Source organism: Rhinolophus sinicus, chromosome 18, assembly GCF_057876585.1.
Source record: "Rhinolophus sinicus isolate RSI-liver-muscle chromosome 18, RSI-T2T, whole genome shotgun sequence".
In the NCBI taxonomy this organism is placed as follows: Eukaryota; Metazoa; Chordata; class Mammalia; order Chiroptera; family Rhinolophidae; genus Rhinolophus; species Rhinolophus sinicus.
In genome coordinates, this window is record NC_142518.1 from 73690463 (window position 1) to 73717609 (window position 27147).

The 27147-nt window shown below is 38.4% G+C and overlaps 1 protein-coding gene across 2 annotated transcripts in view; it reads right to left on the reverse strand.

The window, feature by feature from the left end:
• COL4A6 (collagen type IV alpha 6 chain) overlaps positions 1-27147 on the reverse strand; it is a 338573-nt gene that overhangs the window by 180878 nt on the left and 130548 nt on the right. For both annotated transcript variants that reach the window (XM_088795018.1, XM_088795017.1), the window contains exon 3: positions 1168-1251. In XM_088795018.1, the coding sequence (XP_088651144.1) occupies positions 1168-1251 (84 nt within the window). The remainder of the gene's footprint in view (positions 1-1167; positions 1252-27147) is intronic.

Sequence of the window (27147 nt, forward strand, 5' to 3'; positions counted from 1 at the left end):
TGTGATTACAAGAAGTCATTTTCCTTCTCAGAGTCACTGTACAATCAGTGGATAAGATTTGAGAAGCTCACTAAGGTACCTTCTCTTTCTGATATTTTATGATTGTCTAAGTTTATGTCTTTAATGTAAAATGAGTTTGGTCTCTTTTTATGAGGAGATGGCTTTTTATTCTCTTCCTCCAAATTCTGGCATAGTTTTGACATTTCACTTTACTGCAAACAGAAGATAGTGAAACAGAAGGTGGCGAGGTGTTCCCTGTTTGGCTATGTTTTTGAGGGTTTGGTTGACCTGTTTATACTACCTTCCTTTGACAGTATAAGTTCTTAGGCTTGTTTGAGTGTAGTGAAAGTGCAAATACAATACTGCAAGTCGAATACCTGAATTCTATAGTGTGGCCATCAATTCTGGAAACGTAGCCTGTATTTTATTTTTATTTTTTAAGGATTGAACCCCCTTGAATACTTTTTTGGAGTTATACTAAAGATGCAGATTTATTCAGTGAAAATTAGAGATACAAATCATCTGGGGTAATGCATCACATATGCATATACAAGGATTGATGAAAATTCTGTGTCAATCCTCTGTGTTCATTGCAATTTGTGCATTGCTAATAAGGGACAATACATTGACTATATCACGTAATACATTTAAACATACCCTATGTTTTAATATAATATCTATAAATCACTCTTTATGCATAGTCACCTATATCTCTGGACTTTATGTCTACCCAATACCCTTGATATTGGACGAGCCATATCCCTACTCTGTAGATAACAATTGAACCAGTTGGTCCCCAGAGTAATAGGGAAGAACCATGTGGCTATAAATGAGCTATGACAATTTACACATATCTACAAACATATCATAATCTGCTTCTGCACAACCTAATTGGCTTTTGGAAATACTCCAGATGAAACCTTGAGGAAACCTTGGCATTAAGTTAATTAAGGAAACCTCTTCCTGGTCCCACAGAGACTTTGACCAATCTGGTTCTGCCCGTTATTAGTTAGCAAAGATCCTCACAGCTGGTCCTCATCACTTTCCTTGTTCCATGAGGTCATAAAAGGAAATCCTCAGCAGTTTAATTCTAAAGAAAACACACACAAACTTCAGATAACAGCTCCTGTGACTATTTGTCTTTCAATAATGAAAGAAGCAACTTACTCTCACTCCTTTCTCAGGAAAGCATTTATAACCCCCACTGCAGTCTTGGCCTCCACATGGCATTTCACAGGACTTCTTCTCTCCCTATTAAAAAAAAAAAGGAGAAGAAGAAAGCAAAAGTTAGTAAATCAGGTGAACCAAGAAGCAATGTTGCCTCAAGGAATCTAACCTTTACCACACTTCTCCTATCCAAGTAAATTCAGAGAGGCTTTAATTGTCTCATTTAATGGTATCAAGAGTCACATGAAATAAAAAGTCATCTTAAGTTAGTACCCTCTTAGGTCACATCTACCAGGTGTGAAATTAAGTTCGCGAATTCATCCTAGAAAAAGTGGTATGTACCTCATTGGTAAACATCACTATGGTCACCTTCGAAGTACTCTCCTTGGAAAGCTATGCACCAATCCCAGCACCTAGTCCACCCTTCAAAGCAATTTTGGAACTCTTTTTCTGGAATGGCCATCAGAGCTGTGGTCGTATTATACTTGATGTCCAGAATGTCATCAAAATGTCTTCTTTCAATATTTCCTTTATCTTTGGGTAAAGAAAGAAGTCATTGGGGGCCAGATCAGGTGAGTAGGGAGGGTGTTCCCATACAGTTATTTGTTTACTAGTTAAAAACTCCCTCACAGACAGTGCCATGTGAGCTGGTGCATTGTCGTGATGCAAGAGCCATGAATTGTTGGTGAAAAGTTCAGGTCGTCTAACTTTTTCACGCAGCCTTTTCAGCACTTCCAAATAGTAAATTTGGTTAACTGTCCAGTTGGTACAAATTCATAATGATAATCCCTCTGATATCAAAAAAAGGTTAGCAACATCGTTGCAACAAGTTCGTTAACTTAATTGTCTGATCCCTTATACCTCACTAACTAGCCAGTTTGGTAGTTGGTTTGCGACTCAGATACCCCCTCATTGGTAGAAATTCCAGTCACAAAGTACAAGAGAATTTTCTTACATGGGGCTGGAAATATGAATGTGATAAAGAAATATATATGGTAAATGTTTAAATTTTTAAAAAGTTATTACCAGTAAAAGGCACATTGCCATTAACCCCCTCAAAATACCCCCCCTCCCATTTTGAACATACTTATCCCATTGTTCTTGCCACTTTCTGAAGCAGTTCTGGAAGTCCTCTTTTGTGTCTTTAGTTGCGTTGTCGTGGCTGCTTCGATGTCCTGAATCGATTCAAAACCTTTACCTTTCATGGTTACTTTGACTTTGGGGAAAAGCCAGAAGTTTCATGGTGCCAGATCCGATGAACAACGTGGATGAGGACACGCTGTAATGTTTTTATTTGACAGAAATTGCTGTACTAGAAGTGATGTGTGTCACGGAGCCTTTCCGTTGTGATCAAAAACTGCGGTGAATGCTGTGGCAAGTGCCATCCAGTGGAAAGGCAGGGATCTTCAATATAGGAAGCAGCATGATAAACCTTAATAACAGTATGTGACAAGTTACAACTTTTTTGGTGCAGTCAGTAGGGTGTGAGCTATGGTTGAGAGAAGGTGTGTTTTAAAGTGTGCCATAAATCATCCTCCATAATGACAATGCTCCGTGTCACACATCGCTTCTGGTATACGGAAATTTCTGTCAAGTAAAAACATTATGGTGTGTCCTCATCCACCTTATGCACCAGATCTGGCACCATGTGACTCTGGCTCTTCCCCCAAATCAAAATGATTCAGCACATCGAGGCAGCCACAACAGTGCAACTAAGGACACTCACGAAAGAGGACTTCCAGAACTGCTTCAGAAAGTGGCAAGAACAATGTGATAAGTGTGTTTGAAGTGAGGGGGAGTATTTTGAGGGGGATTAATAGCAATGTGTCTTTTACTGTAATAAGTTTTGTTTAGACATATTGTTTGATCACACCTCATATACCCTTGATATATCCTTGTGTCCCACTGGACTTATGTATTTTTACTCACTGAGAAAGCAGTAGCTGTTGCAGAGAACTTGGGAGAAATTCGGGTGCTAGAAATGTAATGATACATGAAAATGACCACCCTGTACTCTGCTCTGAGAACTGTTCTCCTCAAGCTCCACTTTCAGAACACCAATCAACCCTTACAGTGATACCCTTGTGCCCAGTCAGATGGAAATTCCTCAGCTGGTATTGTGTATTATCCCTCAAACTCTCCAACTTCCTTTTCTTCTATGCTTTATTAAAATGATTATTACTACTTGCTGAATTCTACAAGGCCCATGCATGACCTGACATGTGCTGACCCTCTCCGACCTCATCTCCTCACTCTCTGGCTCACTCTACTTCAATCACACTGGTATTCATTCCATTTTTTTAAAAAAAACTTAAACCTGTTTCTGCCTCAGGACCTTTGTCTTAGCTGTTACTTCTGCATGGAATGTCCTTCCCTTTGGTATTATTTATTGCTGGCCTCTTTTCATCATCCAGGTCTCAGTTTGTTTATTCTCAGAGAGTCCTTTCCCGACCACTCAACATAAGGTAGCCCCCAGTTACTTCCAATCATGTTTCTATGTTATTTTTTCCTCATTAAACATTCTGCCTCCTCCCACTAGAGGAGCTCCATGCAAACTCCATGTTAATAAGGACCTGGCCTATGTTGTCCAACACCGTATTCCCAATGTCTAATACATTGGATGGCACATATAGAATGTTTGATGATCATATGAATGGAGCTGGGATTTGAACCCAGGTCTGACTTAACTCCAAAGTCTTGACCTTAACCCTTATTCCTTAGGTTTTTCTATGTCTTCTGTTTACCAGACCCTCAATGTAAGAACTCAAAAATGAGGAAACTGCCATTCTGACACTGTCTACCTTGGAATAAAAGCAAAACATAAATTCTATTATCTGTAACAAGAGCCTTAGCTCTGGGATGGATTTAGTATCATCCAACTTTTTTGTTTAATCTTGGCTATTTTTTCCAAAAGAGAAAAGCATATTTATGAACCAGCCTCACATTTAACCATTCTTGCCTCTTTGTACTGTGAGACTTTTCCTAATTCCCAGGAAGCACTGTGAATTTCTCGGATGGTCTCTTATCTTTTAGATAGTCCCACAACACTTTATCACCACAACACCTCAGTAATAAGGTAGTGACAGCAGAGCTATGACAAAATATTGCTATTTTAGATTCCAAACACCTTCCTGATATATTTTATCTCTCTTATATGCCTTTGACATGGCAAGTGCTATTGTACATTTTCCAGTATGCCCTCCATTTTATCGTCTACAGGACAGGCAAGTTTTCATAAGGGTGAGATCAAGAGGTACTGTAGTAGGAGACAGCTGGGGGCTGTCATAGAAGAGAGAACAGAGAGACAGAATAGCACTCATTGAATTTAACCTTCACCTATGCTGCCATTTTGTCTAATGTTGAGTACTATATTTCTTGGGATAATGGATAATTTGTACTTGCTTCTCCATATATTTCTGTACTTTTCAAACAGTCTTCAATGAGCACATGTAATTGGTTAGAAGAAAAAGCAATATGTTACTCAATGATAAAAGTCATCCCCTTCAAAGGGAGAGGACTCAACAGGTGTGGCCAAGGTTGAAGTGGTATCTCTTTGGAGCTATGGCCCACTTCCAATGACTTTTGGGTGTCCCATACAATTTATCTATCATAGACCAAAAGTTTCCAGATCTCTAGCATGGAGCAAGGAGGCCTGAGTTGAGGGAGCTGAATAAGGCAGAGGAAAAATCCCAATAACAGGAGCTGAACGAAAATGTAAGAAGCCGAAGCTGTGGTTTCTTGGGAACTTGGCAGTACGGGAGGCAAAGACACCCAGCTAACACACAGGAAACCATCACTGTCCTCTGTCCCTGAGGAAAGTAACCAGAGAAGCCCCACTGGTCACAAGCAATTTCCTGTAATGCCAGCCCTGGCAGTTCCCCCAGGAGTCTTCAATTACAGTGAGGGGGGAGGGGGAGGGAGAAAAGGAGTAGCTTCCAGAGATGATGACAAGACCAAGCCATGAGGAAGTCTCTGCCCGATCCTGGTTTGTCTGGGGTCACTCCAATCCCTGCTCATTCCCACCCTGGAATGCTCTCCCCCTTCATTTCAAAATCCAACCCTTCCTTATACCTACAGAAAATTAGAACTAGAAAGGCTCTGAGAGATTACCGAATACAGTGGTTCGGCAACTCTTTCAGACCAGCACACCATTTTTTATTATAAGTATTTATTTTTTTCTTTCTATCCTGTAAAGAAATTCATAGGAATAAGTTATAATAAAGATGTAAGCAATAATTTAAAATGCACATATTCTGCTATAATTGCATTGCAGAAAAAAATGTCATTTATAATGCAACACTATATATTACAATATGTAAGTGCTCATACATGGCTATATTAGAAGATGTAATGAAATTGTCACAGGTTAGCAGCTCGACACAGAATCACCATGAATGTGACAGCTTGCTGAAGCAGAATGACACTGGAATATGGTATTGGTGACTCAAATGCCATGAATGGAGTTACTATTAGTGTGGTGATTCTCTGAAATGGTGAATAACTCATGGTTAAGTTCTGAAAAAAACAGTTCAATCTCTCATTTATTTACTGGATAGTTTTAATGAATAATAAAACTATATAAAATTGATTTCACTATGTAAAATTCAGTTATGTTCTCAGCTCAGGTAATCATAAACAGAGTTTTCACCTCCATGGATGTCCAGAGGTCTTCTACGTGTTTCCCCAAAAATAAGACCTAACCAGAAAATAAGCCCGAGCATGATTTTTCAGGATGACATCCCCTGAACATAAGTCCTAATGCGTCTTTGGGAGCAAAAATTAATATAAGACCCGGTCTTATTTCCGGGGAAACACAGTAAGGGTAGGGCAGGATGCAGGACAATTCTTTGTAGTGTACACAATACCTATCATTCCTGGCCCCTACCTAAGAGCCTCCCCTAATAATTTTGACAACCAAAAAAGCCATGACATTTTCCAAAATATCTCGTGGACGTAGGGTACTTCTGTTGAGAACCACTAGTCTAATCAAAATCACCTGTTTTGTGGATGTGACCACTGAAGGGAATTACTTTGGTTCAGGACAAACTGCTAGCTAGTGGAAGTGCTAGCTAGCACTTCTAACCCTAATTCCATATTCTTCCCACTATTCCATACCTCTCAAAGCCATGGTCAAGTTCCATTTCTTCCATGACCACTCCAGCTCAGTGAAAAGACACAGCACATGCTATAGGTACCACTCATCGGGCAAGTGTCATATGTTGCTGTGGGACAGTCCTTGCAATGTTCCTTAGGTTGCATGGGTGACAGTCTCATTTTTTTCCCCAACCAAACAATATTGTCTATAAGGGACATTATACCTCTTAGTATATTCTTGTATATTCCCACAGTGTTAGAGAGGCGACCTGTGTTCTAGCCATTACCTGCGGTAGCATACCTTAGTTAAGCATATAAGCTCTGGAGTCAGTCTGTATAGGTCTAACTCCCAGTGATTATATTTCTGAGTTGGGTGATCACAGGCAAATGACTTAATCTGATAATTTTCTATCTGTAAAATGGGGATGGCAACAATGTTTACTGTATAAGGGTTGAGGATTCAGTAAGATAAAGCATGCAAAGCACAGTGCCTGGCTCATAGTAAGCACTCAGTGCTAGCTATTATTACATTAATATTAGTTGTGCCTCAGTATTTCTGTAACACTCTGGTCTCTTTCTGGGGCTGATAATCAAGTGTTACACTATGATATAGCCATGCCAGTTTAACTATGGATGCTGTCTATTCTGCTTGATTAGGATACCCATTTGGATTTGTTAATGTCTTTGTATAACTGATTATAAAATATTTTTAATGTCACCAGTATTACACACAGCTCTTCTTTTGCTGACGTTGGATCTTTTGTATAAAATGCCTTCCCTACCCCTTTTGCCATTGACCACAAACCTAACTTCTACTCATTCTTTAAAACCCAGCTTAAACACCATATTCTTGGTGAAGACTTCCATTTTCCCCCCCATTTTTACCCTCATTTTTTCCCTCTTGGCAATTTCAGGCAGACGTTCTTACTCCCTCCTTTTTGCTAATGGTACTTTGCCATTTGTGACTCATTCTATTTGGTTCTGCCATCAGACTGGGAACAAGACTCTGTTTTATTCTTCTCTGTAGCCCTTGCTCAAGCAGGTATTCAGTAAAAGGCTATGAAATAATTGCTCTCAGAACAATTGATTTTAAGTGTTAGATCAGCTCCACTTGGATTCTCCCTCTCCCTGTGGTTTCCTGAAATAGAGTCACACCACAGTGTCCTTTTTACAAGCCAGTATGTTTTTCCAGGCATCACTAGTGCTTTGGGGCATGAATGGTAGCAGGGATGACAGTGACACAAAAGGTCATCCAGGAAGTGAGAGAGGGAATGTAAGAGCAGTTTAGTCAGAGTGGTTGAATGGTTGGCAAAGGTGAACTATTCCTTGTGAACAATTCCTCCAGAATCCTGGGTCACAGAAAGCTGAATGTACAACATTTTATTTTGACTATTCACTCAACAAATATTTACTAAGCACCTACTATGTGGTAGGCACTGTGCTAGACATGGGGGATACAGGTGGTATCATACAGCCACAAATGAAACCAAATCCCTGTTTTCATGGTGTTTACAATCCAGAGGGAAAGACAAACAGTAAATAAATAAATATTCCATCCATATTTATCAGATGATTTGTGTTATGGAGGAAAATAGAGCAGGGTAAGAGGGATATGAAAGAGTTGGGGTCATGTTGTTATTTTATAGGAAGTCAGGGAAAGCTTTGGTCATAAGGTGACTTCTGATCAGTGTTTCTCAAAGCAATGGTCCTTGGGCCTGCATCATCAACCCTGGAAACCTGTTAGAAATGCAAATTATTGCACCCTCCCGGATTTAATGATTCATAAACTTTATAATGGAGCCCAGCAATGTGTGTTTTAATAAGCCCTTCAGGTGATTGTTATGCACAGTAAAGTTTGAGAACCTCTGTAAGGGAGTAAGCTACGTAGTAATCTGGGGAATGAGTGTTCCAGGCAAAGAGAAGAGCAAAGGCAGTAAATAAGAGAACATGCTTGATGTTTTGGCTGAGTAGCAAGGAGGCCAGAGTGCTGGAATGGAGTGAATAAGGGGATTAGGGTTGATGATGAGGTCAGAGGTGTAGCAGGGACAGGTCATGTAAGATTCTATAGGCCACTGTAAGAAATTTGACTTTGGAAATACGTTGACTGGTTTTGAACATAGGAGTGGCATCTACTGATTTACTTTTTAAGATGGATCACTCTAGCTACTATGTCAACTGTAGTGGGGCAAGGGTTAAAGCAGGAAGGCTATCCAGGAGGCTGTCACGGTAGTTCAGCAGAAAGATGATGGTGGCTTGGACTAGAGGGGCTGTTGTAGAGGCCTGCAGAAGTGGGAGGATTCTGGATATGTTTTGAAGGTAGAGCTGATAGGATTTGCTGTTGGATTCGATATGAGATGTGACTGAAAGAAAGAAGTCAAAGATGATTCCAAGGTTTCTGTGCTAAGCAACTAGAAAGATGACATTGTCATTTATTCAGATGGAGAAACCTGTTGGAGGAGCCGGCTTGGGGGGCATCAGGAATTCTGGTTTTGAAATGTCAATTAGAAATCTAAGTGGAAAAAATTGAATAATAGCTGGCTATGGCAGTATGGAGTTTGAGGGAGATGGCTAGCTTAGAGATATACATGTGGTGCCTGAATCAGTATAGACTCAGCTGTGTTGTGGTAACAACCCAAATCTCAGTGGTCTAACACAACTAAGCTTTATTTCTTGTTCATGTCACAATCCAGGCAGCTCTTCTTAGTGGCTTTCCTCCAAAAGTGACTTGGCCTTCCAGGCTATTTTTGTCTAGCAACTCTACCACCTCTGATGCTAGTACTTGCTCTTTATTGCCCCTGACCAGGCTCGTATTCCCCTTAGCAAGAACTACACACATTTGACAACCTAGCAGCATGTAAGGTAGGAGAGAACAGGAACTATTTGGCGAGCACCATTTCTGCCACCACTGGTACGCACATAAACCTGCAGAACTAGAGATCACTAAGGGAGTGGATGTAGATAAAGGAAAGAGAAGACATCCTAGAGTTGGGCAATGAGGCACTTCAATGTTAAGAGAACAGGAGCAGGTATCAGAGAAGAAGTAGCCAGCATTGTAGGGAGGCAGCCAACATAGAGAGGAGGCCTGGGAGGCAAGTGAATAAAGTATTTCAAGAAGGAAAGGGTGATAAACTGTGCTAAATTGTTGATGAGTCAACTAAAATGAGGTATGAGAACATAGCAATGGACTTAGCAATGTGGTGATCTGGACCTGAGCAATTTCAGGAAGGAGAACTAGGGAAATGTGGTAGGACTGCAAGAAAGCTCCAAGGGCCCACTTGAGGTTAGTGGTCATGGACTTAAAGGGACACTGGTTATCAACATTGTGTTTTTCTTTAGCCTTTTGCAGCTGTGTGGGTATAGATGCAAATCAGCAGAAGGGTTGGATTTAACCAGGGTTTGGTTCTGCTAGGTGAGAATGATAAAGGAAAAGGTGGGAAAGGGATTCAGAGGTATATGGATAAAAGTAATTATAATGATGGACCATGGAATTTAGGCTTCTTAAAGAGGGAAGTGAGCACAGGCAGTGGGTAACAGGCAGTAAAAAAGGCAGTAGAATCAATGGATGATTGATCCTGCTGAGGTTGAAGAAATGTGCGGGTTTTAGTATTGTTACCACTTTTCAGAAAAAAGAAGAGGTTGTGCTGTAAAAAGGCTAGGGTCTGTTAAAACTCTGCCTAGTGCAAAACAAGACAGCCCTTGGAATATAAGTACTTCGTGAATTAGCTCAGTAAATGATTGTTGAAATGGCCACTCACTCCTGGTTTCACACAATATAACAAAACTATTCTATTTTAATAACATCAGGTTTCTTTAAAACACCTTTATACCAAATCTCATTTGCTTTTCTATTATAAAAGAAAAGCAAATGAAAGAAGTGTTTTATTTTATTTTATTTTTTACATAAAACAGACATCTTTTATTGCAATATCATAACCTGAAAGAAGTACTTTAGATGTACCTCTTTCAGATTTGTAGTAGAAAAGCAAATGGGGATGTGTAGAGACATAGACACATATACAATATTACAATGGTTTTGCTTTATCTTCACCTACCCTCCTAGACAGCAAGTTCCTCTGAAAAGACCTTGGTTTTTTTCACCATAGGCAAATCAGTTTAAACTCTTTGAGTCTCAATTTCCTCAACTATGAAATAGGGATAATAATATTTTTCCTTCATAGGGTTTTGTGGGGTTAGAAATAATGCCCCTAGCAAAGTGCTTGGTATATCTATTATGCTCAGTGTATATTAGCTGGTATTATTTATAATCACAACATCTAGTATTATGCCTGCAGGTATCTAATAGGTGCTCACTCAATGACTCATTCATATTTTATAGATGAGGAAACGGAAGCTTAGATGTTAGTGATTTCCTCAACATAGGAAGTATCAGAGTTGGGGTAAGAAACCAGCTATCCTCACTCTCTGTCTCTTGTGTTTTTCCTCTCGTCCCACTGCCACTAGTTCTAGGAATTAGCCTGAAATTAATAAGTCAGGAAAAGAAGAGTGTCAAGAGAGGTACCTTGTTTTTTCTTTTGCTTTTAAAAAAAAATAATATTGCTTTACTGACCTGACAATATTTCTTATGCTGTTTGTATGCTTTCTGAACACTCTCCATACATGATCCTCATAACTACTTTTGCAACAGACAAAAGAAGAATCTTTATGTCCATTTTCCTGATTAAACAAAAAACAACTGATCAGAGAATTGATGTCACTTGCTAGTTAAGTGACAAAGTGAAGACTCAAAGACTTCTCTTTTCAGTTCAAAGCTAAATTTTCAGAAGGGAAAAATTACACAAGATGCTGAGGTGCCCTTTAATAACCTTGATTCCCTGCTGGTGGCCTCAGGGTACGGAAACCCAGAGAGGCCTCTTTGGCTGGATCAGACTTATTCCTGAGGCCACATTCGCAATAATGGCTACTTCTTATTAAGCCTCTGCTATGTGCCTGGCTAAGCACTTCACTTTTGTTATCTCACAGAATTCTCCCAACTACACTGTGAGGTAGGCGCTATTACCACCATCATTTCACAGATGAGGAAACTGAGGTTTAGAGCGGTTAATATTTTGTCTACCCAAGGTCAGACAGCTAGGGAGCGGCACAGGTTTGACTCAAAACCTTAGTGCTCTTCCACTAAGCCAGGCCTCCCTTTAGCATCATCCTAAGGTTCTGAACTTTGTGCTAATGTTACAGAGTCTGGCTTTACTTTGTGTAATTCTAAAACAAAACCTGTTCATTGAAATTTAAACACACACACACACACACACACACACACACACACACACACACACACACTATGCCGAGCTAAGTCTCATCCCACGTTTAATGTGCATTTGCCTTTTAAAAACAGCTCCCTGTGAGTTTATGAATGAAAGGCTCTAGGAAGAGAAGAAAGTGATCTGAGGGAGCTGGCTCCCTACCAGGTAGCACTTGTCGCCCATACTTTATTTTAAGGATGAAGCTGACACCAGACATTACTGGGTAGTGCAGGAAGGCATTTCCCTCCGTTTGTGTTCATACACATACACAAACACAACTGACAGGGTCAGGGGGTGGGGAGAGGAACAGGCATGCTGGATTTCACTGGAAAAGCCCTAGCCAATCAGAATGAACTAGGGCCTGAGGGTATGCACTGTCCAGTTAGACCCTAAAGTGAATTCACCAAGCCAGTGCTTAACACACAAATAGAGAAACTAAATGTCGCCCATACTCTGCTTAAAATAGATGCCTCCCTTTCCTTTGCCAGTTAGCACCTAATGAACAGCTACGAAAGAATAGCATAGGGCAGTCACTGGGAGCAAGTTTATGCTTTAAGGCTACAAGGGGCCTGAGGACCAACAGCCCCACAGTTCACATGTAGTTAGGGTGAATAGATTTAGCAAATAAAATTTCAGGATGTTGAATTATAATATCAGAGAACAACAAAGAATTTTTCAGTATAAGTGCGTCCCAAATGAACATCAGTATGTTCCACGCAATGTTTGGGATATACTTATACTAAAAATTGATTTCAGTTGTTTATCTGAAATTCAAATTTAACTCAGCATCCTATATTTTATCTGGAAATCTTACAAGTAGCATCATAACACACTTATGTGACAAGTTTAATTGTGAGATGTGTCAAAAGTAGTTGTTAATAATAATATTTAAAGTACAAGTTCTGCAACTTTTTAGAAAATTAAGAGGATGTTCAAGTTGTTTTTTTTTTTTTGGTAATTCAGTCATTTGCATTTTAATATGCTTTCCAAAGCAGGAAGAGAAGGTAGAGTTATAACTAACATTGTAAGGATTACATTCATTCATTTTCTCAATGAGTATTTATTGAGTGCCTGCTGTGTACCAGGCACTGTGCTAGATGCTGGGGATATGAGGATAAAAAATGGAATATGACTTGTACATTAGTGTTCATAGCAACTTTATTTATAATAACTCCAAAGTGGAAAGAACCCAAATTGCCATCAGTAGGTGAATGGATAAACAAATTGTGGTATATTTTCACAATGGGATACTATTAAGCAATGAAAAAAATGAACAAACTATTGATGCATGTAAGGGCATGGGTGAATCTCACAGATGTTATGTTGAGTGAAAGAAGCCAGACACATAAGAGCATATGCAATATGAATACACTTACACGAGCTCTAGAGTAGGCAAAGCAAACACATGATGATAGAAATCAAAATAGTTGTTACCTCTGCAGGGGTCAGGGGTGAGGTTGATTGGGGGTATAAGGGTACTTACTGGAATGATGGACACGTTTTGTATCTTGTTTGAAGTGATGTTTAGAGTGTACACATCTGTAAAAACTCATCAGTTTCTGTTTCTCATTTGTTTGTCTTGTTCTTTTGTTGTTTTTGGTTTATATACCACATATCAGTGAAATCACATGGTTCTCTGCTTTTTCTGTCTGACTTGTTTCGCTCAGCATTACTCTCTCAAGATCCATCCATGTTGTCACAAACTCATAGACACAGACAATAGTTTAGTGGTTGCCAGAGGGTAAGGGGGGCGGGGGGTGGGGGGTAGGAGATGAGGGTAAGGGGGATCGAATATATGGTGATGGAAGGAGAACTGACTCTGGGTGATGAACACACAATGGGATTTATAGATGATGTAATACAGAATTGTACACCTGAAATCTATGTAATTTTACTAACAATTGTCACCCCAATAAATTTAATAAAATAAAATTAAAAAAAAACTCATCAAACTATATAATTATAATCAGTACATTTTATTGTTTGTAAACTATAATTCAATTAAAAATAAATATAAGTCCCTACAATAATGAAACTCACATTCTCATATGGTGATGCAAGTAAATACTTACACAAATATTTAAAGAACAATAATTGTGAAAAGCGTGATGGAAGAAAACAGGATGCTATGAAAGATGACAATGTTTAAGTCATTAAGAAGTAAGTATTATTCCTTATTCAACAAATATTTATTGAGTGCCTACTCTGTTCCAGGCACTGGATTGCATCCTGAGAGTACACTGTGAAATAAAATAGACTAGGTGCCCTGCTCTATATTCTTGTAAAGGAGACAGGCATTGGAAAAACAAATAACAATATTTTAATTATAGTTGTGTTGTATGATTCAAAGGAGACCAAGAGAAGGATATGAAAACATAAAACAGGGACACATGGCCTCCTTGGTGGGATCAGAGGAGGTTTATCTAAAACGTGTGATTAAATTAAGGTCTGAAGAATGAGGAAACATTAACTAGGTTAAGGGATGGGAGTGAGGCAGAGAATCTTCCAGGCAGAGGGAACAATCTATGCACATGCCTTGTGGTGAGAGAGAGCATGGCATATAGGAGAAACTAGAAGAAAACCAGAGTGACTGAAACAAGAAAGCAAATGGGACAATGTTGTTTCAGAGGTCCCTTAAACTGTCCTAAGTTTTTTTTTGGATTCTTTTTTCTTTCTGCTGGTGTGATTGGGTGTTTTCTGCCACCTTACCACCTAACTCACTGATTCAGTTCTCTGCTTTAACTAATCTACTGTTGATTCCCTCTAATGTATTCTTTATTTCAGTCATTGTATTCTTCATTTCTGGCTGGTTCTTCTTTTATGTTTTCTATTTCCATTTTTTAATGCTTCCTATCTCTTTGGTGAAGTTCTCCCTGAGAACATTGAGCATCCTTATAACCAGTGTTTTGAACTCTGTGTCTGGTAGATTGCTTGTCTCTATTTTGTTTAGTTCTTTTTCTGGAGCTTTGTTTTGTTCTTTTATTTGGAACATGATTCTTTGTCTCCCCAATTTGGCTGCCTCCCTGTGTTCTTTTCTGTGTGTATGTATTCTTTGTCTCCTGGTCTTGGTAGAGATAGTACTCAGCCATAAAAAAGAATGAAATCTTGCCATCTGCAACAACATGGATGGGCCTACAGGGAATTGTGCTGAGTGGAGTATGTCAGATAGAGAAAGACAAATGCCATATGATTTCACTTATATGTAGCATCTAAAGAACAAAATAAACAAACAAAACAGAAACAAACTCATAGATACAGAGAACATTTTGATGGTTGCCAGCTGGGATGGGGGCTGGGGTAGTGGGTGAAAAGGGGGAAGGGATTAAGAAGCACAAATTGGTAGTTACAAAATATTCTTGGGGTTGTAAAGTATAGCCTAAGGAATATAGTCAATAATATTGTAATAACTATGTATGGTGTTAGATGGGTAGTCAATTTATCAGAGTGATTGATCACTTTGTAAGTTATAAAAATGTCTAATCACTGTCTTGTACACCTGAAAGTAATGTAATATTGTATGTCAACTGTAATTGAAAAATAAAACAATTATTAAAAAATAAAAAATAATAAAAATAAAAATAAAGTAAAGGAGAAGTGACATAAGATGATGTTTTATAGGCAGGCAAAGATCTGCTACGCAGAGTCTTATAGGCCATGTTAGGGAGGTCGGTGTTTATGCTCAGGGCAACAGGAAGTTATTGAATAATTTTAAATAGGGAATAACATGATCAGACTGATATTTTAGAGATTTTTTTTTCTAGTGGCAGTATGGATAATGGACAGCGGGGGTGGTAGTGAGGTGGGAGACCAATTAGGAGATTGTTGCAGTAAGAGAAGATGGTGGCCTGAACAAGGATTATGGTGGTTGGATGGGGAGAAGAGAATGGATTGAAGACATTATTTAAATAGAGGGGATGTGACCAGAAAGGAAGAAAACTAGAACCAAGGCTTTCTCGCACCAAGTTCACTTCACTAATTTGAAGACAACCTTTAACACACATTTGCTGAGCATAAAGGTACTGTGTTGGGCACTATGGAAAAAAAAGACAAATATTTAGAAAATATTTATTGCTCTCAAGGAACTTAAAGCCTAATGAAGGAGATAATTGTAATCAAAAGAAGTGAGAAGTATCATTGGAAAAGGTAAAGAGATACCTTTCTAAAACATAGATGTGAATATGTTGTGTCTTCTCTCAAAAACTTTTGATGACTCTTAACTGCAAAGTTCAAAATCCAAGCACAACATTTAAGAGTCTCTCTAAATCAGGCTCAACCTACCATTGCAGGCCCACCTATCTATCACCCCCAATATTCTACTTATAGAGGTCTATTTTTCAGCTATTCCATTTTCCTGGAATGTCTTTCATAGCCCATTCATTTCTTGGGAATCTCTACTCACATTCTTCCTTTTCCTTTATTTGTAACAATTTTATTGAGATATAATTCATACAAGATAGATTCACACATCCTTTCTTAAATGTCACCTTCCCTCTTCCAACAATAGCACTATTTATGTTTCTTTACAATATTCATTGTCCACTCTAACAGCCTCCCTTTTGACTACTTCAGAGAAATTGTGATGATAGCTTCCTAATAAAAATATACAAGATTACTTTGAGTGGTTAGGCTGAGCCTCCATTTCCTCAGCTGTGCAATGCATGGTGGGGCTGTATGTTCTTCTACTTTCTGTGAGCCCACCCTTATTCCTAGATTTTATGTGTATAGTGTCATGGGCTTTAGTGGCTTGACCCAGAGCTTTGTCGCTCATTTAGAGTGTGATGTCTTCAGGAAAATAATCCCAAGTTAAAAGCAAAATCCTTTAGGGTTTCTAGCTGGGAGCCTAAGTTAGGATAGAAAACTCAGTAAGCTCTCTAAGTGTTGAACCTACAGGAATAGGAAGAATTAGGATTCCAGGATAGAGAGAGGCTACAGATTGCTGGAAATATCCTGTCTCATCTGTTACTGAGTCCAAATGATCAAGGACAATGTCCTTTCTGTCTTTTGTACTAGCAGGAGGGAGTCTAACAAATGCTCCATCAAGAAGGACAGTGAGTCCATGTGGAGTTCACCAGTAGTGGCAACTAGTAAAAGGCGACAGAAAGGGAGATAAATACAGGTGTTTTTTTTCCCCCAAAAGATAATATTTAGCTAGATATTTAGCTCATGATATAGACTGTCTCTAAGGCCTGTTGATGTAGATGAAGCTAAAGATGTGTTGCCTTTGCTCAGAGATCGGGAAGACGACATGGGAAGGAGGATCCGAACCAGGAAAACAGAATATCTCACAGCAAATCCCTCCCTCATGAGTAGAAGAAAAATGACAGGACCTTCCCCCAACCCCATACAAGTATAAAACCCAGTAAATAGCAGACCAGGATCTCTGTCTTCATGTGCCAAGAACAGCAAATTTAAGCTATAAATTCTTTCAAAAGGGTGACCAAAACAAACCTACTTGTCACGTATGCCTGCACTTCTAAAATTAGGAGAAATAGCTCTAATTCCTTTTTATATGCAGAAAATAGAATCTAGTCAAGTAGTCTACTTGGTTGGTGGGAACAGGATTTACAAAGTATCATGCTAACAAACAAACAAAAACCAAAACAAAACTAAAGCATTATATGTCATAAACAAAGTTCAAGCTCCAGTTCAAATCAATGATGGTAACAGCAATGAATGAGATGCTTAAAATCTTTAGAACTCTATGAGGTCATAATGGTACTCTTTCTCCACCCCCACCCCCCCCAAACAAAAACTCCTCACTGTCACCTTTGGAGGATGCTAGGGAAATAACTACTTACTTTCAAAATGGGTTAAAACGAAGGTTGTGATGGAAACAAGCATTTACCCTGTTTTTCCTAAATGAACTCAGGGTAACCATAAAGTTTAATGAAGAAATGTTTGTTCTAAAAGAAAAGACAGATTTATAGAATCAACATTCGTAAGCCCCGATGAAGTAATGGATTGAGGCAATGAATATTATTAACAGCTGCTGACATTACAGAAAGAGAAACAAGCAGATATTGCAGACATTTTGTGCTTCCTGATGAAAAATAAAACATCATCCTATGAAAGGGTCTTGGGGAGAGAGAGAAATGGGATCTGATGAAGTCTCTAGTTCTAACTACCAATACTTTACGATAATGTCATAGTAAATGTACAGGAAGAGCAATCAACAATCAAAACTGTGGGAAACCCTTACAGCACAAATGATGCAGTTTTTACAACAAAAGGTTGCAGGGAAGAAAACCGAAAGATTAAGAGGACACTATAGATTAAAGTAGTTTAAGAGATTTACCATCCAATCGCAATGTAGGGATTTATTTGGCTACTCAAATATAAGGAAGCAAAACCATTTATAAAACAATGAGGAAATATAAACACTGCCTGGATATTTGATTACATTGTAGAATGATTGTTAATTTGCTTTGGTTTAATAATGGAATTTTGGAAGTTTTCATAACTTAATTTTTAAGGGATACATAATGAAATACAGATGAAATGAAATGATCTTTTGGATTTGTTGCAAAAGAATTGAGATTGGGGAGAAGCTTGGAATAGATAAATTGGTAGATTTGGAGCTGAGCAGTTGGTATGTGAGAGGAGTTTCATTGTACTATTCTATTTTGTATATGCTTGAAATTTTGTATAAAAAAGCATTTTAGAAACGGAATTTAAGTTTCTGAGTGGGTGAATGGATGGATTAAGGTGAATGATTGAAATGGGAGGTGAAAGAGAAAGAGGAGTCAATAGAGAGTAACAGGAAGGATGGTAGTGCTATTTGCTAAAACGGGGAAGCAGGGACAAGACCAATGTGTGTGTGTGTGTGTGTGTGTGTGTGTGTGTGTGTGTGTGTGGAGAGAGAGAGAGAGAGAGAGACAGAGACAGAGACAGAGACAGAGAGACACAGAGAGAGAGAGACAGAGACTAAGTTCAATTCTGGACACACTGAATTTGAGCTATCTGAGGTATCTGTGAATAGCCAAGGAGACATGTCTAAGCAATTAGACATATATGAAGTTGGAACTTGGAAGAGAAATTTGGGCTGAAACATAGAATTGCACATTGTTGTCACTGTGTACAGAGAGAAGAGGTCCTAGGACAAAGGCCTGAGGAAAACCCACATTAAAGAGCTGAGCAGAGGACCGAGGGCCCAAAATTGTATGGATACAAAGCAGAATGGGACAAAGATTCTGCCTTTGGGGAAGCTCACACTTTAGCTAGGGAGATACATTCAAGTAAGTTCTATAGGCCTGGTATCAGCTCAGATACCATGTAGAAAATAACATTTTAAAACTCGTCATATGCTTTTTAACCCATCCTTCAAACCCCCTCCCATCTGGTGACCATCAATTTGTTCTCTGTATCTATGAGTTTGTTCTGTTTAATTAATTCATTTATTTTGTTTTTTTTATATTTGACCTATAAGTGAAATCATGGTATTTGTCTTTGTCTGATTAATTTCACTTAGCATAATACCATCTAGGTCCATCCATGTTGTAGCAAATGGAAAGATTTCATTCTTATTTTTAATGGTTGAGTAATATTCCATTGTATATAAGGTGAAAGGAATTAAAAAGTACAAATTGCCAATTGTAAAAATAGTCATGGTATTTAAAGTACAGCATAGGAAATATAGCCAATAACATTGTAATAACTGTGTGTGGTGTAAGATGGGTACTAGACTTATTGGGGTGATCACTTCTAAGGTATATAAATTTCTAATCACTATGTTGTATACCTGAAACTAATATAATTTTGTATGCAAACTGTAATTGGAAAATAAATTAATTTAAAATAAAACAAATAAAAAGTGAAATAAAAATATGCTGTCTTGCATGGCTCTTCAAATATTCTATGGGCATTAATTAGTCTTCTCTCTCACAAGACTGTAAATGACTCCAGTGCAGGGAGTCGGAGAAGAGCCTGCATATTTGGGAATAATTGAAATGCGCATGTTAAGCCTTCCCTAAAATACCCAGGGTCAGCCTTTTTGATGGGTGGACATGTAAACTAAGCACTGATAGAGCCCGAATACGGAGGAGGGAATCCTGGAAACCAGGAGGTGTAAGGCAAGGAACAGGTACTGCCTCAGTCCATAGGTACATTGTCTAATTGGGCCCAAATCAAGTTGTCAGAGACATAAGTGGGCTGACCAGGGACATCCCTGTGCCTGGCTTCCACTCCATAGCTACATCAAGCAACTTCTTTATCCCTAGCCTGGTTCCAGAGATTAGGCCAAGATTAGGGAAAGGCCCTGGCAGCCTTGAAGCTTCTCAGACCATCACCACTTTGTCAGTACAAACCAAGCACAAGACCAATATTCAACGTTTACTGGGTTAATAAATTCAATCAATAGACTTAAACAACCAGGGTAGTCTAAAAAGAGGAGGGGAATCGATTCTGCCTAGTGGCAAGGGTTCTCCTTCAGAATTAACTAAATTGTCCACTTAAAGATAAAGACTGAGTGTCATTAGTATCATTAGCAGGTGTAAAGTGTGTTAGGAAATACACCTGGGTGCTTTTCCTGTGGCTTTGTTTTCCCATTTTGTCCTGACTTTGTCCATGTTCTTTGTAATATTTTGCCATACGGTACAAATCTCTTTGTAAAGAGATCTCTTCTCTATCGTCCCAGAGCTTAGCACCACGCCTGCTACATTAGTACTGTGTTTCCCCAAAAATAAGACCGGGTCTTATATCAAGTTTTGCTCCAAAAGACGCATTAGGGCTTATGTTCAGGGAATGTCATCCTGAAAAATCATGCTAGGGCTTATTTTCTGGGTAGGTCTTATTTTTGGGGAAACATGGTAGGTGGTTGTATTAGTCAGGGTTCTCCAGAGAAACAGAACCAGGAGGGTGTGTTTGTGGGGGGGGCATGCACACACACAGGTGATGTGATTCATTATCTATCTATCTATCTATCTATCTATCTATCTATCTATCTATCTATCTATCTATCTATCTATCTATCTATCTACCTATCTAAAAAAATTGGCTCACACAATGTGGGGGCAGGCAAGTCTAAATTCTGCAGGGAAGGCTGGCAGAGTGGAGACCCAGGGAAAAGTTGATGCTGCAGTTTCAAGTCCGAAGGCAGACTGGAGGCAGGATTTCTTTTTCCTCAGGGTAATCTGCATTACTCAAAGTCTACTGATTTAAATGTTAATCATATCTAAACACACACACACACACACACACACACACACACACACACACACACAGAGGGTGCCAAAAAAATGCACACACATTTCAAGAAAGGAAAACTGTACTGAAATTGTAACAATATATACTGATAACAAAAGATGAATACAAGTCACATTTGACTTCTGCAATTACAAGAGGTGCTCAAAGTGGTTACTATCAGTGTAATTTTAATACAGTTTTTCCCTTTCGTAAAATGTGTATATATTTTTTGAGATATATATATATATATATACACATGTTGTTGTGAATATCTATCTATCTATCTATCTATCTATCTATCTATCTATCTATCTATCTATCTATCTATCTATCTACAACAACATCTAGACTGGTGTTTGACCAAACATCTGGGCACCATAGCCTAGCCAAGTTGACATATTGCATATTTACTTCTGAACATCAAGTAGTGAATACAGAGGGCACACAAACATTAGGGAACACCAGGTCACTGGTTCATTTGGAACTAGAAAAAACAGTTTTTCAACAAAGCTTGTGAAACATGAGATGGATGTAATGAAGGTACAGATGAAATTTATTTTCAGATTCTCTCCAATCTTTTAATCATTTTTAAACTGATGAATTACTACATTATTCATCCCTACAGTGGCAATAAAGTAACATGAGGTAGCATTCTTGGAACTGTAATCTAGCCCCTGCTTTATCATTAACTGGCTATACGACCTTGGGCAACTCACTTTACCATTTTCAATTTTGCCTCACCAACAGCAAAACATGATCCCAGAAGTTATTTAAAGCAAATGTGATATGGTAAATTGAAGCCTTCAAAAAGATCTGGGTTCAAGTCTTGGTTCAGAAACTTACTCGTCCTGAGCAAGTTACTTCTGAGCCCCAGTTTCTGCAGCTGCAAGATAGGAATATGGATACTTACCTCACAACAGGGTTTTTATGAAGATAAAATAAGACAAATTGAGTGCCCAGTGTACAATAGATGTTAATTACTTTCACTGCCCCTTCCCCTTTCAGCTCAAATACTATATGATTCTGTTCTGTGTAAGTGGAAAATCAATCTCTCTTAGAAAAACATAACTTCCAAGAGACACTACTGTGTTTCCCCAAAAATAAGACCTAGCTGGACAATCAGCGCAAATGCGTCTTTTGGAGCAAAAATTTATATAAGACCTGGTCTTATTTTACTATAATATAATATAATATAATATAATATAATATAATATAATATAATATAATATAATATAATATAATACCGGGTCTTATATGAATTTTTGCTCCAAAGGACACATTAGAGCTGATTGTCCCACTAGGTCTTATTTTTGGGGAAACAGGGTAATCATAAGCAGGAAACTCAAAAGATACACTTGAGATTATAGTTTTGAGCTGCTTTTGTTATAGTGGAATTTCATTTCATTTGGAAAGAATATTTATGATCATTTGATATTCTTTCAGGTATGGTTCAAGTTTCTTGGCACTTTAACTCCCATGGGCCGCTTGGATGGCTTGTGGGGTGTGGGAAAGCAAGGGAGGTCAAAGGTATGGGTACCTCTGTAGTAACAAACAGAGGGTTGATTGATTGCTATGTGTCTGGCACTATGCTTGCATTATTATATTTAATATTCACAACAAACAAACAAAGGTAGGTGCTGTTATTAATATTCCTCTATTTATAGATAGGGAAACTCAGCCTCAGAGGGCTGAGGCAAGTTGCTCAAGATTACACACCTAATAAACACAGAATTGGAATTTAATTACTCTCAGGTCTGTTTTGAATCAGAACATACACTCTTAACTACTACACTGAATTACTTCTTCTTGGAGATTGTCTGTTTAATGAAAACACACAGGCTTTTAACATTTTAAGGAAACTTTTTCACTAGAACAATTAGTGTATATGTATGTGTGTATGTGTGCATATACACACATAGACACCCACTCAAAAAAACTGAGGGGTTAAGGAACCAAAGCAGCTCATTTTATTTCTAGAAATTTGGTTGGGGACTTCTCAACTGAACCCACTTCTTGAATTCTACAAGGGTGGAGGGGTAAGTAGCAAAGTCAGTAAAAGGGCTGTGTCTCTACCATCTGTGATGTTGACTTGTTGACTATACATCACGCTTTAGCAAGAGACTTGCACAGGGTATTCTCCGTAGCTGGCATTTATCTAGTGCTGACTATGCATCAGGCACTGTGCTAAGAGCTTTATATGCATTATGTCATGTAATTCCCAAAACAACTCTATTCAGCAGATGAGAAAACTGAGGCTTAGAGGTTATGTATCACTTGCTCAAGATCATACAACTTGTAACTAGCACAGCCAGGATTCAACTCAAATTGCAAAGCCCTTGTTTTTAACCATTATGTTAGATTTTCATGAAAAATATTGCATTTCTTCAGTAAATTAAACATAATCATTATCATATGATACAGAAATTTCCTTGCTAGTTATATACTATATACCCAGAAGAATTGAAAACAAGTGGTTAAACAAAATCTTACACACCAATGTTCATAGAAGCTTAATCACAACAGCCAAAAGGTGGAAACGACCCAAATATCTATCAACAGATGAATGGGTAAACAAAATGTAGTATATATCCATTCAATAGAATATTATCCAGCCTAAAAAGGAATGAAATTTTGACACATACTGAAACATGGAAAAATCTTAAAAATGTTATGCTGGGTGAAAGAAGCCAGACACACAAGGCCATATATTGTATGGTTCCATTTATATGAAATATTCAGATAAGGCAAGTGTGTAGAGACAAAGAGAGATTAGTGCTTGCCAGCGGTTGGGGAGAGGGGGAATGAGGAGTGACTACTTAATGGGTCTGAGGTTCCCATTTGGTGTGCTAGACAAGTTTTGGAGCTAGATAGTTGTGATAGTTGCACATTATGAATGTACTTAATGTCACTGAATTGTACACTTTAAAATGGTAAATTTTATGTTATATGCATTTTACGACAATAAAAAACACTCACGCAATCAATCAATCTAATGGCCCCTGATTTCCCCTATGTATATCTAACTTTGTGGCTTTTGCTCCTTAAAGCACTTATGACTGTCTCCTCTCTGCTGACCCATACACACTCTGGGCTCATCTCCCCCACTTTGCCATAGCGCCTACTATCCCTTCCCTATTCTTTCTTGGACCTGGAGTCTCCTCCCTCTTCCCTCCCAATTCAAATTTTACTCATCCTTCACAGTCCAGCTCACCCAGGAAGACTTCCCTGATTATTTCTTCTCTCCTGCTTCTAATCAAGAAACCTAGAATGACCAAGGCAGGCCCACTTTATTTTTAAATTAACATTAAAAGTGAACATTACACAACTGTTTCTAAAACAATACCTTTTGGTTCTTAGGCCAATGCCCTTTCTATTAATACCTCACTGTCTCCCACAGCACTTAGAGTCATCACATAAGTTGGCATATTGTTTCATATGCATATCTCTATATATATCTGTATCTATCTCTATCCCTCTCTCTATTGTCTCTATCTATATAGTGTTCTGGGAAGGATTCCTGTGGCTTAGCCATATTTCTCTGGTAAGACACTCATTTCTTGATGGTAATAGCTGTTTCTTACACATTTTTGAATCACCCAACAAGTGTTGACACATAATAGATGCCCAATAAATTCGTATGTTGAATGATCTATGAGTTTTCACAACCTGCCACAAACCCATTTCTGATACATAAAATAGGACAGCATAACCCATCACATCATCAGAATGGCAACATCTGTTTATTGTATTGTATTTCAGTTTCTAACAAATGAAAATCAGATGAGCTCTTGCAAGTAAAGCAAGGAGCAGACAGATACTTTCCAAGAAGAAGCAATTCAGTGTAGTAAAGAGCATATGTTGTGAATCAGAACACACATGGGAATAAATTCCAATTCCATGTTTACTATCTAAATAATCATGGACAAGTTACCTTACCCCTTTGAGGCTCAGTTTCCTCATCTATAAACATGGGATATTAATAATACCTGCCCTTGTCTTTTTGCTGTGAGTGTTAATGCAAGCATAAGGCCAGACACATAGCAGGCACTCAACATATATTATGAGATGTGATCAAAACATATGGTGAGTGTTTAAATAATAAAAAAAATATATTACAGTAAAAGACACATTGCCATTAATCCCCCTCAAAATAATCCCCCTCGTTTTGAATACACTTAACCCATCGTTCTTGCCACACTACTGAAGCAGTTCTGGAAGTCCTCTTTCATGAGTGTTTAGTTGTGCTGTCGTGTCTGCCTTGATGTCCTGAATCAATTCAAAATCTTTACTTTTCATGGTCATTTTGACTTTGGGAAGAGCCAGAAGTCACACAGTGCCAGATCCAGTGAATAAGGTGGTTGAAGATACACCGTAAATTTTTTTTGTTTAATTTTTTTTAATTGGGGAATATTGGGGGACAGTGTGTTTCTCCAGGATCCATCAGTCGTTGTCCTTCAATCTACTTGTGGAGGGCGCAGCTCAGCTCCAAGTCCAGTCGCAGTTTTCAATCTTAGTTGCAGGGGGCACAGCCCAACATCCCATGTGGGAATTGAACCGGCAACCTTGTTGTTAAGAGCTCGTGCTCTAACCAACTGAGCCATCTGGCCACCCCACCAGCAGCTCAGTGGCAGCTCGTTGTCTTCAACCTAGTTGTGGAGGGCGCAGCTCACTGTCCTGTGTGGGAATCGAACCCTGTTGCTCAGCGCTCATGCTCTAACCAACTGAGCCATCCAGCCGCCCCAACACACCGTAATGTTTTTATTTGACAGAAATTGACATACCAGAAGTGAAGTATGACAAGGACCCATTCCATTGTGATCAAAAAATACCATGAATGCTGCTGCTGAGTGCTATCCAACAGAAAGGCAGGGATCTTCAATATGGGAACTGGCGTGTCAAACCTCAGTAACAGTGTGTGACAAGTTTCAACTTCTTCGGTGCAGTCAGTCGGATGTGAGCTATGGTTGACACAAGGAGTATTTCAAAGTGTGCCATAAATCATCCTGCATCATGACAACGTTCTGTGTCACACATCACTTCTTGTATGGCAATTTCTGCCACATAGAAACATTACGGTTTGTCCTCATCCACTTTATTCACTGGATCTGGCACCGTGTGACTTCTGGCTCTTCCCCACAGTCAAAATGTTTCAGGACATTGAGGCAGCCATGACAGCGCAACTAAAGACATTCACAAAAGAGGACCTCTAGAATTGCTTTAGAAAGTGGCAAGAACAATGGGATAAGTGTGTTAGAAATGAGGGGTAGTTACCCTCTGGCAACCACTAAACTATTGTCTGTGTCTATGAGTTTCTGTTTCTCATTTGTTTGTCTTGTTCTTTTGTTGTTTTTGGTTTATATACCACATATCGGTGATGGAAGGAGAACTGACTCTGGGTGATGAACACACAATGGGATATATAGATGATGTAATACAGAATTGTACACCTGAAATCTATGTAATTTTACTAACAATTGTCACCCCAATAAATTTAATTTAAAAATAATAATAAAAATAAAAAAATAAAAAAATAAAAAGAAATGAGGGGTAGTATTTTAGGATTAATGGCAATGTGTCCCTTACTGTAATATATATATATATATATATATATATATATATATATATATATATATATATATATATTATTTAAATATTCACCGTATTGTTTGTTTATATCTGGTAGTATTTATGATTATAAATTGCTTTCCCAAACCTCCTTCCTAAGGAAACAGTTTATTCCTCGACTTACTTTTCAGGGAATCTTTCAGCCTACTTGTCTATAACATGGTAGGTTCAACCATTGGGTCTTTTTTTCTTTATTACATTTATTGGGGTGACACTGCTGAGTAAAATTACATAGTAGTCAAGTGTACAGTTCTATAATACATCATCTATATATCACATTGTGTGTTCACCACCCAGAGTCAGTTCTCCTTCCATCACCATATATTTGACCCCCTTTACCCTCTTCTAACATCCCACCGACCCCCTTACCCTCTGGTAACCACTAAACTATTCTCTACGTCTATGAGTTTTTGTTTCTTCATTTGTTTGTCTGTTCTTTAGTTGTTTTCAGTTATATATGCCACATATCAGTGAAATCATATGGTTCTAGACTTTTTCTGTCTGATTTATTTCACTTAGCATAATAATTTCAAGATCCATCCATGTTGCCACAAATAGCAGTATTTCATCTTATGTCAGAGTAGTAGTCCATTGTGTATATATACTACAACTTCTCCATCAATTCATCTATCGAAGGACATTTTGATTGTTTCCATGTCTTGGCCACTGTAAATAAAGCTGCAATGAACATCAGAGTACACACATCTTTATGAATAAATGTTTTCAGATTTTTGGGGTATATACCTAGGAGAGGAATTGCTGGGTCATATGGTAATTCTATTCTTAACTTTTTGAGGAACCTCCACACTGCCTTCCGTAGTGG